Raw genomic sequence first — 14,315 nt, 5'->3', positions numbered from 1 at the left:
GAGCTGCAAACGGTGGCCTCTCAGTTCATTAATTGACAAACACCATCCCCTAAACATTTCCAGGCACAGTCATTTTCTTTTCTCAGGTTTACTCAGTGGTTCTTACTGAGGTCTACATTTTTCCACACATGTACTGAGAATAAACTTGCCTCTACAATCTCATCTCTTGTGCTCTGAGAAATTTTGATAATGTAATTCATAAGCAGAAGCAGATACATTTTCTCGGTCTGTCTCTTTTTGCAATTCTTCTGGCTTTGGCTGTTTACTACTCCCTTTACAGCAAACTGCCCCACTTCCCAAATACCGCAGGACTTTCTGAACTGCAGCATTTCATTCCATTTGTCTCTCTTTTTAAGAGGCTGATCTGTCTTAAAGAAATTTTTCTCATTTAAAAATAATTTTGCTGTGGTTTTACAGTCAGCATGGTTCCCCCCAAAAGAAACAAAAAATCCCTGCAGGCCTATTTCTTCTCCTTCTCCCATGATGACACTGGTGTAAATGACACTGGTGCCAATGGAATTATTCCTGTTTTACACCAGTATAAAAGAGACCAAGTTCTGAAAGATGGGACATATTCAACATCTTCACAAAATTATATTAGGGTAGAAGGGTATCTCTATCTATCAAAAGGGATCTCAAATTGCTCTTTTATCTTCAATGTCTCAAATAGGGGAATATAACCATCCACCAGCATGACACAACAACCCCCAGGGTGAAATCTACAATGCATTTAGCATGGAGAAAAGGCAAAGGCAGCACAACACGGCCCCTTAGGAATGGGCCCAAGGAATACAGTGTCCAGCTGAAATTAGCGTTACTATTTGCCTCGTGGAAATGGTTGGGAAGCCCAGCCAAATTCAGGGCTCCAGCCTACTGGAGCAGCTGCAGTGAGGGCAGTCTCTGTTCCCCAGCGCTCGCAGTCCCAGTGACAAACAGCAATCAGACCGCGGGCCAGCAAGAAGTGGAGCCAGGCAGAACTAAAATATCCCTGTTGGAGTGCGGTCCCATGAGGACAGTGTTATGTCTTACCAGAAACAAAGAGAAGAGCACATTTCCAGTCTCAAAGACTTCTCTGTCCCATTAAGGAAAGCTTCAGACTACAATTAGAAAAAAAACAAGAAAAAGAGACATAGCCACAGCATGCCAGTTTGCATCCAAATGCAGCCTAGAAAAAGCAGTTCTGCTCCCAGGAGAAGGCTGCTAGCACCCTCTTAGACTGGTGGCTCCAACCACCTCGCTCAGGAGGGTGGGAATGTGACCCTGGAGAGAGACCATCCCTCCCCCAAACCCAGAGCCACTGAGTAAATATTGACTCAGAGAGAGGAGTGGCTGAATCACTCATTCCTATCCTAACAAGGTGTTTCCCTTTGCCCAGCGTGTGAACAAGCCCACCCTGCACAGCCCAAAATATCAGACAGGAATTGGTGCCCATGGTGATCAAAGGACATGGACTCAGAGAGACAGAGCACCTCTGTTTGGGCAGGACTGACGTGTTTGTTTGCTCTCAGAGTGGCCAAATGTCTACTCCATTCAGTTATTCAGGAGGACACATGGTGGGAAGGATGGATAGGTGGAGGGATGAGGAACTTGGAGCCCCCTAGTGCAGTTCTTCTGTTCTTATCACATTAAACACCTCTCAAATTCTCTGACTGCCATTCCACAGCTGCTGATGGTGTGGTTTCATACACCAGTTAATGCTACAGCAAGGGCCTGTGTTCATGAAATCTCTGCCCCAAGATGCACTGAAGTAACAGTGAATTTGTAGAAAGGGGTAGGAAAAAGTCCAGCTGTCTCAGTTGTCCAGCTGTTTCCAGCTCAGTATTCAACCTGGGTTGGATGATTTGCATCATAACTCTAAATCTCTTTATAATTTAAAAGTACTAAAATAAAGCCCAGTAAAGACCTGGGAGACAAATGGTGGTGACCACTGACTGGAGCTGTGAGTGGGTGTCATGAACTTTTGGGTGGCTCCTAGCTTGTGTAATCCAACTGGATGCAAGGGAAGGCTGAGTTCATTGTTGCAAGCACAGGTCTGGATTTCATTTCATGTCTGCTACAGATTTCCTAACTGGGTCACCATGCTAGCCTGGAACACAGGCATTATATGTTCCTCCTCCACTGAGATGTCACAGAGCTCAGGATTTGATGGTTTAAAAACTGGTTGAAGATCTCCCAGAAAAAGGATGTGTAAGAAAAAGCATATGCTATGGATCTCTTCATATACGCTACGTTACCAGAAATGTTGTATTTATGTATTTCAAAACTGGGCACTGGGCTACATTTTCATTCCCCAGTACAAAAGCAAATACATTCCAAACAAAGCAATGTTGTTTCAACAAAGCAAGGGTTGAAATCTCTCCAGGGCTTCATTCTGTCTCACTTAGATCGGGCATAAGATCTTAAAGCAGAGTTTAGTGGTCGGCCGATCACGCTCCTCTGGGAAATGACAGAGTGGTAATTCAAAAGGGGTAGTGAAGTACAGCATTGTCTTGGTCTGCAGGACTGTTCTTCAATAAAACCAGCGTCTCACCCGGCTTACAGGAGAACATTTTGTTCCAAAGGAGCTGTGGCTCTTCAATAAACAAAAGAATTCACCTCCGGCTAGACTTGGGTGTAAAATGAAAATGTTATTGGAGACAAAATGTCTTTGTGAAGACAGCATTTCCATGATGCCTGCCACGATTGCCTGGGCATATCGAGCAGTTGAAGTGAAAAAGGATAAAAGGTACATCTCCAAGGCACTGACTCCATGGGTGTTTGAAACTTCTTTCAGGCTTGGGAAGTGGTTTCAGTCCAGCTGGGAGCTCTGAGGGAGGGGATAAGCAGCCTGGGTCCTGTCTGGCCATGGGCTGGCACTCACCCTTTTTATTGTAAGGACTCAGATTTGATCACAAGTGAGTTGAATCTTTCCTGAAAGCCTTTCCTTGGAGTAAACAAGTTCGCCCACATCTGACACAAGAGATTAGGAAAGCATCTCAGAGTATCTAAACACAAAAATCCATGAGATATTCCTCCTCCAGTCTGAAACTCCTGGTACACTTGGGAAAGTTCACAAACAGCAAAGGAGTTGTAGGGTCTTTCAGGGAAATAATTCATGTCCAGACTGGCATAGCTCAGGTGTTCAGATATGGCTGTCTCCCACCCAGATTAACTCTGAACAGATATGGTCTCTGTGGTTCCTTGGTGCATGAAGATGATAAAAATCACCTCGGGCTGTGCAGTTTCAGGGGATTTTTGTTACAAGATTATTTTCCTAAAAATGGCACCATGCCTCTGGGGATGAAACATACTTGGAAATATATGAAAATTTAATCAATTATGTGAGTTAGTTCCGACTTTTCTTGCATACTTATGGCAAGATCATTCCTTTGTCATCCTCAGATCACTGAGGGGCTCTTTATTGTACAGTCAAGGTGTCCACTTTTAGCTTGACAAGCAGGTTTTGGCCTTCAAACTCTTAGGCAGAACAACAGCCAAGCTCATCTGGCAAAGATAGTCTTTTATGGTGTGTCTAATCATGGCCTTCTACTCAGCCTTTATTTCACCTAGAAGTTGTTCACTGAGGATAACCAACATCCTTGTTCTACTCTGGGGATGGGACAGGGGACTTCCTGCACTCTTTCTCACTGTCTCTTCCATTTAAGTAATGAGCTTACACAGCTTGAAAGATGGTATAAGATAAGAACTGTTAGACCACTGCTCTGCTATGTAGACTCTAAGGCTTAGCAGAACCCTTGTGCTGGGGCAGTCAGATGGTTAATACCCAGGAAAATACAGAGTTCCTGTGTTTCAGGGGGGACCACAGCTGTGCCAAGCTTTTGAGAGAAGGTAACCCAGCCTGGATGCAGATTGTTTCATGAATCAGCCCAAGAAAAGCCATATGGTGTCTGCAAAGGAGGCCTGTCCACTGCTGGCTGGACATTGTCCTTGCTGGACTCTCTGTAGCAACCTGAAATCTCGTTGACTCATGTGGACCAAATTTCCAGACTTGACTCATTGGCTACTAAAACCATAAGATTGCATGGTGTGTCTCATATTTTTCCTGGGGAAAAAACCAGCAGGAAAATATATCTTTGGTTAATTAACATTTGAATCTGCTTTGAAGCCTTCAGAGAATATATGTTAAGAAATTAAATTAATCTCAAACCAGCAAAGAAAAATAAACCTAAAATATCTGGACCATCAAGATTTGTTTCTATAAATGTTCTGGTTGCCTCCTTCTGAGATGCTGGAGCATGCCCAGGGAAGGACAACAGAGCTGGTGAAGGGTCTGGAGCACAAGTCTGATGAGGAAAAGCTGCGGGAGCTGGGGGTCTGAACCAGGAGAAGAGGAGGCTCTGTGGGGCCTTCTCATTCTCTGCAACTATCTGAAATAGGTGTAGCCAAATGAGGGTTGACCTCCTCTTCCAGGTAACAAGGAATAAGATGAGAGTAAATGGCCTCAAGTTGTGCCAGGGGAGGTTTAGATTGGATATTATGAAAAATTTCTTCACTGAAAGGGTTGTCCAGCATTGGAACATTGCCCAGGGAAGTGGTGGAATCATCATCACTGGAAGCATTCAAAAATGTTTAGATGTGGCACTTGGGGACATGTTTTAGGGATGGACCAGAGACTCTTAGGTTAATGGTTGGGCTTGATGATCTTGGAGGTCTTTTCTAACCTTAATCATTCTATGATCCTTCGGTTTAAAGGTAAAAGATACAGATCTTGTCTAGTCTCTTTTGTATATCTTAGTACCTGCTGAATGTTATGGAATCATGGATTTATTCTAGGGCCATGTGTGGCAGGAGGGGCAATTGAGAAAGGTCCAAAGAGTAGGAACACAGGTGGTTTTACAGAAAATGCTCTTGGCATTATCATTATCAAAAATTCCCTTATAAATGGAAAAATTTCCTCACACAATGGAAAACTAAACTGAGAAACTCATTGCTGTAGGAGTTAATTGCCAAAACCTTGCCAAAGGATGAGAAAATAAAAGGGAAAAAAGAAACAGGAAAAAGAAAAATAATAAAAAATTATGCGATGTTTACAATGCCAATAAGACCATAATAGGGGCATTTAGAAAGACAATAGTACTTATTAGGAAAAGAAAACAAGAGTCTCAGAAGAATTACACGTGTTGGAAAAGCTGTCTGTTTCAAAACAGGAAAAACCCTTTGGTGTAGCTAATGGCCAGATCCAGATAGGTAATTACACACAAGCTCTTTCAGCTGCAGTCCATGCAGTTGCAGTTCATTTTGAGCCTGATCTTAAATCAAATCTGTTGGCCTCCATCAAAGGTGATTGTTGATAGTGTAAACATCTGTCCTGGGCCAAAACCCTGATTCATTAATGGAACATCAGGAAAATTTCCTACAATGGTCTAAGGTATAGCTTAGTCCATTTTTTTGATATTTCCTTGGAGGAAATTTTTGATTGAAGATTTTTTTGATATTTCTTTGGAGGCAGCATTGACTGACCATTGACAGAGGCAAAATACAAGGCAGTCTGAACAAAACGGTCTGAACAATTATACCACTTTCTTCTTCTTCCTGTTTCTTTTGGCTCTCCAGAAGTAGTTGTCAGTCCTATTTTAGTTTCAGAGGACCTAAAAAGTCTCCTAAGTCCTCCTTTGCCATCCTCACTAAGTTGCTGGGAAGGGAGCATATGTGGGTGGAGGAGATGTTCTTGTGTGGCCACGGGAGGGCTGGGCTGGAAGTCTCCTTACGCACAACAGATTTTTCTGCTGTGCCTTTTTTCTGTACTGGAAAGGGGAGGGAAATAATCTTTCCCCAATTTAAGAAGTTGTGTTAATAGAAGCTTAGAGCAAAGGAGCCATCATTGACAATGCTGGTTGATGGGGAAGATGAGAGTGGCCTTTGTTCCTGGCTCCTTGATGGACTTCTGTCAAGGCATTTAATTTTTCCTGTGCTTCAGTCTGGCCCCAAAAAAGTGCAGCCAGTGTGGGACTTGTCTGTGCAGTGCTTTGAGCACAGCAGGACAAATGTGTTAGGCAATGAGCACTGTCATGAGGAATTGCCTGCTGCCCAACAATATTACCTCTCCAACGTGCCTACCTCCTCTTTTCCCATTCCCTCCCCACACTGAGATCTCGGGGCATCCTCAGGGACTCTTCTGTTTCCAGAAATCACAGGAGCTGCAGAGCACTTCAAAAAGTCTGGCTCTGTCCCTTAGGTGTCAAAGAAGGACCTCAGGTTCCTGGAAAATCTGGTCCCAAATGAGTGTAAAAACACACATTTTGTCAGGAAGTGAATAAAATCTCACTGAAATTAAGCCAGGGACAAAGATGAAAAAGCAGATGGCCCATGACAAACTGTGAGAACAAATTTGTTCGCATGACATGGGAATAAGTATGTACTCATAACAGACTATTACTCAAGAAATTTTGAAAGAGCACAACTCCACAGGAGTCATAATGGGATTAGTCACGTAAAGCTCAGTCCAGCTAAGCCTGGTGTACTGTACCTGAAAGAAGACAAACAGACCCCAAAACAGACCACAATTGAAAAAAAAACCAACAAAAAGGAAACAATTTCCAAAGAGATGCACAAGTTTATGAAGTCAGAAAAATTTTTAAATGAATTAAAATATGTAGAGTAGGTCTTGGATTGTTATTAGGCTGCTCAAAAAGCAAGAGGCCAGAGGAAGGAGCCTTCCTGAAATGACTCAACCAGTTTGACAGCACAGAGTTGGTGTGTTTTTGGTGAAATGCCATGGACCTTGGAAGAGACTTTGCCATGTGCTCCATTACAGCATTGTTCTCGCAAACTACAATTATTTGCAATTATTTGCAAAATCCCTTTAAAAATAAGCCACAAACCAGAGGAATAGGGTTGATTTGGAATACGCTGATCTTTTTTTTTTTCAAATCAGTATTTTGCGCAAAACTCCTGGCTTGAACAGACATATTTAAATACATAAAACCACTCCTGTCATTAAAGGGAGCAGCATCTTGATATATAAAATATTTTGTGATTTTTCTACCTATGAAGAGAGGAGTGGCTTCCTAGGACACATATGTGATTTGCTTTATCTAAAAAATAATTAACAATACGCTTGCCTAATGCTTTTATGAATTTTCTATGCATTTCTAAGCTGCTCACCCAACAGCGAGTGTTCGGAGCTAGTTTAGATTGATTAAATAATTAATTAAAGGATAGACTAGAATGAAAATAATATCTAGAGCCGAATTCTGTTTCTGAAATCACAGTCAGACATGTATGCAGACACCAATCCTGGAGTGCTCACACTGATGCTTCTCTTCAGACCTACACCACGAGTCATGTCCCACAGCCTCTTCACCCAAGCTGGTGACTTAATCCCTTCTAAACTTGCTTGAAACCCTTCTAAACTTGACTTAGCCTGGCAGTGGGAAGCAATGCCACTCCATCTGAATCACACCTGAGCAGTGCAGGAGGGTTGGCTTCAGATGCAGGTCCCAAAGATGGATTTTGTCCGTGCAAAAGCAGCACAGCCCTCAGTGACGCACATGCTGCTCTTGGGCTCTCATTTACCACAAGCTGTTGGGACTGGAGTTTCACTTCTCACCAGAAAGCGGAGGCAGGTGTATATTTAGACTTTCTTGGGAAGCAGCTGTGAAATGCAGGGGGAGCATACACGCACTCGGTCCCGCGGGCACACACACAGACACCGACAGCTTTAGAGCAGCTGCATCAACCTGAGCAGAAAGGACATGGCACAAAGGCCTCCTGCAGGTCACTGTCTCACCAAAGAGACTCATTTCAGCATCTCAAAATCCTTATCATTGAATCACGGTATCACAGCATCATAGAACAGTTTGGGATGGAAGGAATGTTAAAGATTTTCTCATTCCAACCTCTCTACTCATTTCAGGGACACCTTCCACCAGATCAGGTTGCTCAAAGCCTCATCCAATCTGCCTTTGAACACTTCCAGGGAAGGCACATTTTCTCTGAGCAACCTGTTCCAGTGCCTCACCACCCTCTGAGTAAAAACTTTCTTCTGATGATGAGTCTGAATCTCTCTTCTTTTAGTTTAAAGTCATTCCCCCTTTTCCTATCACTATCTTCCCTCTTTAAAAGTTGTTGTCCCTCACTTTTTTAAGCCCCCTTGAAGCACTGGTTATTTAAATAAATAAAGTACTGTCACTATTGAAACAGATTGCCTGTTCAGTCCTGACTCACTTGAAAGATTATCACCTTCTCAACCACAAGCTCATTCCTTGAAGTACTCTAGGGGCTTCAGGTTCTACTCTCCTGTATCTTAAATCTTATCTCTACGGTTTTGTGCTTTTCATGGGAACACAGAATCAGCATTACCCATCTGCTAGTGAGATTTGATAGAAAGTTGGTGGTGCCAAGAGGATGGAGCCAAGCTCTAGCCTGTGGTGCCCAGCAATAGGAAAAGTGGCAATGGGCAGAAACTGATGCCCAGGAAGTTCCACCTGACCATGAGGAATAGCTTCTTTCCTGGGCAGTGACCAAGCACTGGAACAGTCTGTCCAGAGAGCGTGGGGAGTCTGCTCACTGGGGATATTCCAGTAATGTCTGGATACAATCCTGTGCCCTGGGCAGGGGGCATGGACAAAATGACCCCCTGTGGTCCCTTCCAGCCTGATCCAATCTGTGATTCTGTGAAATTACTTGCTGCATCTACCTATAAAGTGAGAAATCCAGCTCACCCAACTTCAGCCATTTAGAAGATATTTAGGCCATCTAAGGTAGTGGATTTACCAGAAGTTCTGGGAGGGAAGGGACACTTCAGAGCACGATCCTTCACCCTACTTAGGGACTCGATAGCTTGGAGTGGCTTTACCCCAGAGGTGCTTCTTTCTTGACGGGAGCCAAGACGACTGCCTCACACTAGATGCCAGCTAAAGGGCTGATGTTAGATGAGCTGAATCTGTGGAAAGTCATGCTCCTGCTTTTCCCTCAAGGTTTCTTCTTCACAGACCTTTCCCTTGTTAGTTGACAATAGACTAAGAAATCAGAGTTTGCAGCAATTTAGCTGCAAGGCAGATAAAATCAGTAGTCAAACAAAAGCAGCTTAGATAGCCAAGGCTGACTCTAAAGTTAAGTACTTGATCTTCTCATACAGCTGAATGCATTTAAAATAACTTTAGTTGGCTATTCTCACAGGGGAGATCGTTAATCTTTTGGTGACATCCATCATCATGAGCAGGACAAGTACTAGGAAATCCCCTCCTGGAGGTGCTCCTCTGGTCCCTCTCAGTACTGAATTACCTGCCTTATTTACAGTCCCATGAGTTTTGGACACCCTGAGATCCTCTTGGAGGTGGCAGAGCAGAAGTGTTTCCTCCTGCTTGCAAATAGGTACAACAAGGATGTGCAATGGCTTTCCCTTGAGGAGATCCATAGTAGATCAGGAGGGTAGGGAATGTTTTTAAGCTGGGCATTGATTCTTATGCACTGGTACAGTTCTCTTTTGCAATGTAGGCATTTTCAGATCATGACATCCACATCCAATTTAGTTATCCAACATTATTCCCAGCAAAGTGATGAAGACATATCTCTCATTCTAGCAATAAAGAAGTGATGCTCGACTTATTTTATCCACTGAATGCAAAGAAAGGCTTGGGAATTAGATAAGATGTAGACAGCTATGCTGTAGGCTGTGACTGTGTATAGACAGACAAGCCAAAGGTGACTTGAGGGAATGGCATGAAGCTGTATCAGGGGAGGTTTATGTTGGATATTAGGAGAGGTTTCTTCACCCAGAGGGTGGCTGGGCACTGGAACAGGCTCCCCAGGGAAGTGGTCATGGCACCAAGCCTGGTAGAGCTCAAGAAAAACTACAACACACTCTCAGAGACATGGTGTGATTTTTGGGGTTGGAACTGTTCAGGACCGGGACTTGGACTCAATGAGCCTTGTAGGTCCCTTCCAACTCTGGATATTCTGAGATTCTGTGACTGGAATCCCATCTCAGTAAAACAGTCCTCCTGAAGGATGAGGCAAAGCTGCTTGTGCTGTCAATATAAAAGTGACTCTTGAGGTTGTTCAGAGAGATACATCTTGTGTGTCTAAGCCTTCATTTAGGGGGCTTTTCCTCGATATACAACATGGAAAGTGCAGGGACTTTGAAGGAATTTCTTCACCAAACACTTTTAGTTCAGTTGTGTAGATGAAGTTGATCCCAACCCTGGATTCACTCCCTCAGCTGCTGATATAAATTTTCTTCTAAGCTACAAGCTTGCCTTGAGCAGTCAGTCTTTGCATGTGGGGGTAGGCTACAGCATCCACCCAGCTTCTGTGGACTGGGTGTACTGGGGGATGCCAAATGACCAGGAACAGGTGGCTGATATCCTTAGGGAAGGTAACTGTACCTGTCTGAGCAGTCTGTGTTCGACATCTCTCTTCTCTGCAGGCATCCATCCAACCCCACTTAGCTCCAGCTCTGTCTAGATGTGGATTGAACACCCCCAGCAGTGACAGTGCACCTGGATGCTCCAGTTAAGACTCTCTTTCTGTGAAGACTGTACAAAAAAAGTGGAAATGACCAGGCACTAAGGTTGTGATGAGTTGCAATGAGAGGAAAATAAAACAGCATTAGAGAGGAAGGAAATAAAGATAATAATCCTGTTGTATCTGATACACAACAGTAGTTGCTTGCTCCAGGTTTCATCCTACTCAGAACTCCCATATAACTGGACTTTCTCAAACACACTCCCACAATTTTGACCTTGGAGAAAAAAATTGTTGACACTGCTTTGGGCAGGGTTTGTGACTGGGCAGTGTGCAGAGGTGCCTCCCAGCCTCAGTGATGCTGTGATTCTGCAGTCTTTGGATGCTGAGCAGCTGGGTCAGACCCATCCCAACCATCAGTCACTCTCTGTTCTATGATCTGAGCATTGCAGCAGCTCCCACATGTCCTGGATACGCAAGGATCCATGTGCAGGTGTCCAGACACCCATGTGGAATTTCTTAGATGGAAGTATGGGAGCCTGATCAAGCTGAGCAAGTTGTGTTTAAAGGCTACATGGCATAAATAAATCTTAAAGGGGGATTAGGGGAATGACAAAGCTGTGGCTTCTGATAGGGAAACCACACTGTTTGGAAAAGTTTCAGCCAAATGGAAGAGCCTTTGGTGTCCAGATTTTTGCCTCTATTTTCATCTGTATAAGTTGCTACTCTTTGTATATTAACTCCAGTATCTCTGACTATTTAAGAATCAATTGTGACAGTTATTTCCCACAGATTATAAACCAGATTACATTAAGGTTTGTTAAGCTTCCTCTGCTCTCTAATGTATGGAAAAACATTACACTTAATTTGGTTTGCTTGGGCAGTGTGGACAGGGATTAGCCACACTATATATGGACCATAAACACTGTTCTGGTTAACACCACAGTGCAGCCAAACCTGAAACTTTCATCTCACTCCTTGCAAACTTTGGTGGTTTGGATGGAAAAGGAACCTGTAGTTGAGCTGTGCTTTATTTTCGTTTTTGTCTTGAAAAACCAAAGGCAAATCAAGAGCATTTTGGAAGCCCAAAATCCAGCATCCTCAGCCCACCTCCACTGGACCGGGGTCGAGTGCCTGTGTAGGCAGGGACCTCGTATTGGGAAGAAAGCCAATATACAAAGGAAGGAAACCATTTCAAGGAACCTGCAGTAACTCTCCATAAAAATCTCAGGAACATAAGGCAGACTCAATTTTGTGTCATAATCCCCTCCAAGCAACATGTGTGTCTGGTTAAGAACAACATAGTAGTCCCATGTGGGACAAAGATGGACTTTTTCTGCCTGCATGTCCAGCTGGTTTGGTATTAGGAATGACAGGGGAAAACCTTTGCTTTTGAGTCAGAATTTCAGTTTGCTATCTGGAATACCAAAGCAGCCAGCAATGAAAATGGATTCTCACATCAGATTTTTTAGACGCCAGAAATAATAATAGCATAGTGTTAACACCTCAGTACTTGGCTTTCTCTAGGTTGTTTTAACCTAGATAAATTTATTAATTTGTGTCTTTTTATCCACAGCAGTGCCTTAAAATTTGCACTTAATTGCAGCAAAAGTAGTTTTAAAATCCATCTGTTTTCCACTGACCACTCCTGTAGCATCTCAGCACCTCTTGTATAATGTGTTCCCAATGCTAAAATAAAGATGTACAGTGTGACATTGTAATTCCACCTATGCAAATCTTTGAGGCTGTTGAAAAGGTAAATTTTCCTGTTATACTTCTGGCTTTCAGAATAATTGTAGAAATAGGATCATCCTTACCATATGGTATTTAGCAACTGGGCACAGTGGGTAGAGCACCTTAGATTGTCGTGTGTCTCTCCAAGCCTCTTTATATCATCCAGAGGCTGCTCTTTCTTCCTATCAGTTCAAGCAAGAATGTTTCTAATGACCTTAGTGGACATCGGATGAGGTCCAGTGAACTACTTACAAGAGGGCACAAATATCAGCCAGGGATGCACAGTGTCAACAATTTCTTTCTGTCTCTTCTTTTTGATTTTCATATCTGAAGTTGCTGAAGGGATCTAGGCAGGGATATACATCAAACTTTGATTGTGTGAACTCTGCATGTCTCCACACAAAAAAAAAAATTGAAGGATCTAAGCCACCAGGTAGCCCTTATTGTGTTTGGTGTTTAGCTGTCTGTTCAAACCAAAATGCTGAAAACTGGGACCCTCTATAAAGCAGTAATGTAGCTCAGGCAGAAGCTGTCCAGCCCTCCCATCTACACAGGACATCTGAGTCAGAACATTAGCATGGTTCCATGGCTGGCCAGGAAAACAAGTAGGTAATTCACCAGCTAATTCATAGCTATGAGATGCCAACCAGAAAAATGTTCAGGCCTGTCCACAGGTTTTATGAAGAATGAGAGTGGAAAGATAATTTAATTTTATAATATTTAGTTCATGCTTACCTCAATAGGCTCTTGTCTTAGATTACATCTGTTCTTTTCTAATGGGCCTACAGAGAGTATCACCGCCAGCTGGTGAAATTTCCCCTTTCATCAAAGAGGGCTTGGTCCCATTGAGGGCACAGCAGGCAGCAGTCTGCATGCAAGTATATGTGTGAATGAAGGCTCATGGTGTATCTTCCTTGCAGATTCAGATCCTTGCACTCCTGATGCTCCACCTGCTGCCACTTCACCACCAACTTCTGAAGAGCCTGGACCTTTCACAGCTCCAGCATCACCCTCCTGTTCCTCTGACACTGGTACTGCATCATTTTCACCACCATTACCTGCGTGTGTTGCAGCCTTACATCCAAAACCACCTCCTATTTCACCATCCACTTCTGCTGCCACTGTTCACTCTGGACTTCCTTCTCTTCCTGCCCCACCGGCCTCTACTCCATCCCTGCACCCTGGGATTTATCTGCCCGTTGTCCCACCCAGTGGTGCCACCCACCTCATCAACTGGCTGCCCTTCCTCGCCTCAGCAACGCTTGCCACCATCCAAGGCAAGGAGGAAGACCAGCCACCCATAAGCACAGGCTCCCTGGAAGGCATGAAGCCCTGCAGCAGCCCAGCCCCACACCCTTCGCAAGAGGAAAATCCCCAGGCAGCAGCTATGGGAAGCAGCGCTCCGGGAGCTGCGTCCCCACCGCCGGCAGTGCCTGCGGGCTCCGAGGCATCCGCGAACGTCAGCGACATCCTGGCGGAGCTGCGGACCATGAACAGCCACCTCTCCACCATTGCCCGAGCCCTCACCCAGCTGGCATCGTCCCTGGCACCCCAGCAGGATGCTGGTGGCACCCCACCTCCTTAGTGCCAGATTTCACAGGGAGTGGTGCTGCCCAGAGGAAAGGGACCCTCCCCAAACCCGCCCACGCCACTGGAGCAAGTTTGCTGCAGTCGCAGACACCGACCATGTCTCCCCAGTGGGTTTTTCTGTCAGTTTGTTTGTTTGCCCCTTGTAAATGGCTGCATATATTAAAAAATAGTTTTGTGGTCTTGTTAATAAAATTGTTTATGTTTCTGGCGTTCCTTTTGGATGCGCTCACTCCCCTCCTCTCACCCGTTAACCACACGAGCACTGGTAGGAGCCGGTGAGGTCTCACACAGAAAATGCTGGGAATCTGAAGTGGTGAGAAGTTACCCACGAGAAAATGCTCAAGGCAGTGACAAAACCACTCTGGGCAATGTGGGGGGACACAGAAAGGAAGGGACACAATGAAACTCTGAAAATTTTCTATGTTTATCCTCATCCATGTTGAATGGCACAGCTCTGTTGAAATTGGAGCCTTTCCCAGTGCACTACATCTCAGGGGTAATTGTAACTACCAGCACAGGTACAAGCCATGATAAATTGTTCAGAATATAAAGCAGGGTAGTTGTCTAAGCAGCAGTGTTGCAGT

At 44.2% G+C, this 14,315-nt stretch overlaps 1 protein-coding gene across 4 annotated transcripts in view; it reads left to right on the top strand.

Annotated features, from left to right (window-relative positions):
- The window catches only part of RUNX2 (RUNX family transcription factor 2), a 158,115-nt gene extending 144,155 nt beyond the window's left edge, over nucleotides 1-13,960 (top strand). For 2 of the 4 annotated variants that reach the window (XM_036380722.2, XM_036380719.2), the window contains one exon: nucleotides 13,062-13,960. In XM_036380722.2, coding sequence (XP_036236615.1) covers nucleotides 13,062-13,726 — 665 coding nt within the window. In that variant the 3' untranslated portion in view covers nucleotides 13,727-13,960. The remainder of the gene's footprint in view (nucleotides 1-13,061) is intronic. The other 2 variants (XM_036380720.2, XM_036380718.2) reach the window with 1 other exon arrangement.
- Nucleotides 13,961-14,315: the final 355 nt, after the last annotated feature.

The sequence above is a fragment of the Molothrus ater genome, chromosome 3 (assembly GCF_012460135.2).
Source record: "Molothrus ater isolate BHLD 08-10-18 breed brown headed cowbird chromosome 3, BPBGC_Mater_1.1, whole genome shotgun sequence".
NCBI lineage: Eukaryota > Metazoa > Chordata > Aves > Passeriformes > Icteridae > Molothrus > Molothrus ater.
This window is presented reverse-complemented; position numbering and strand designations above follow the sequence as displayed.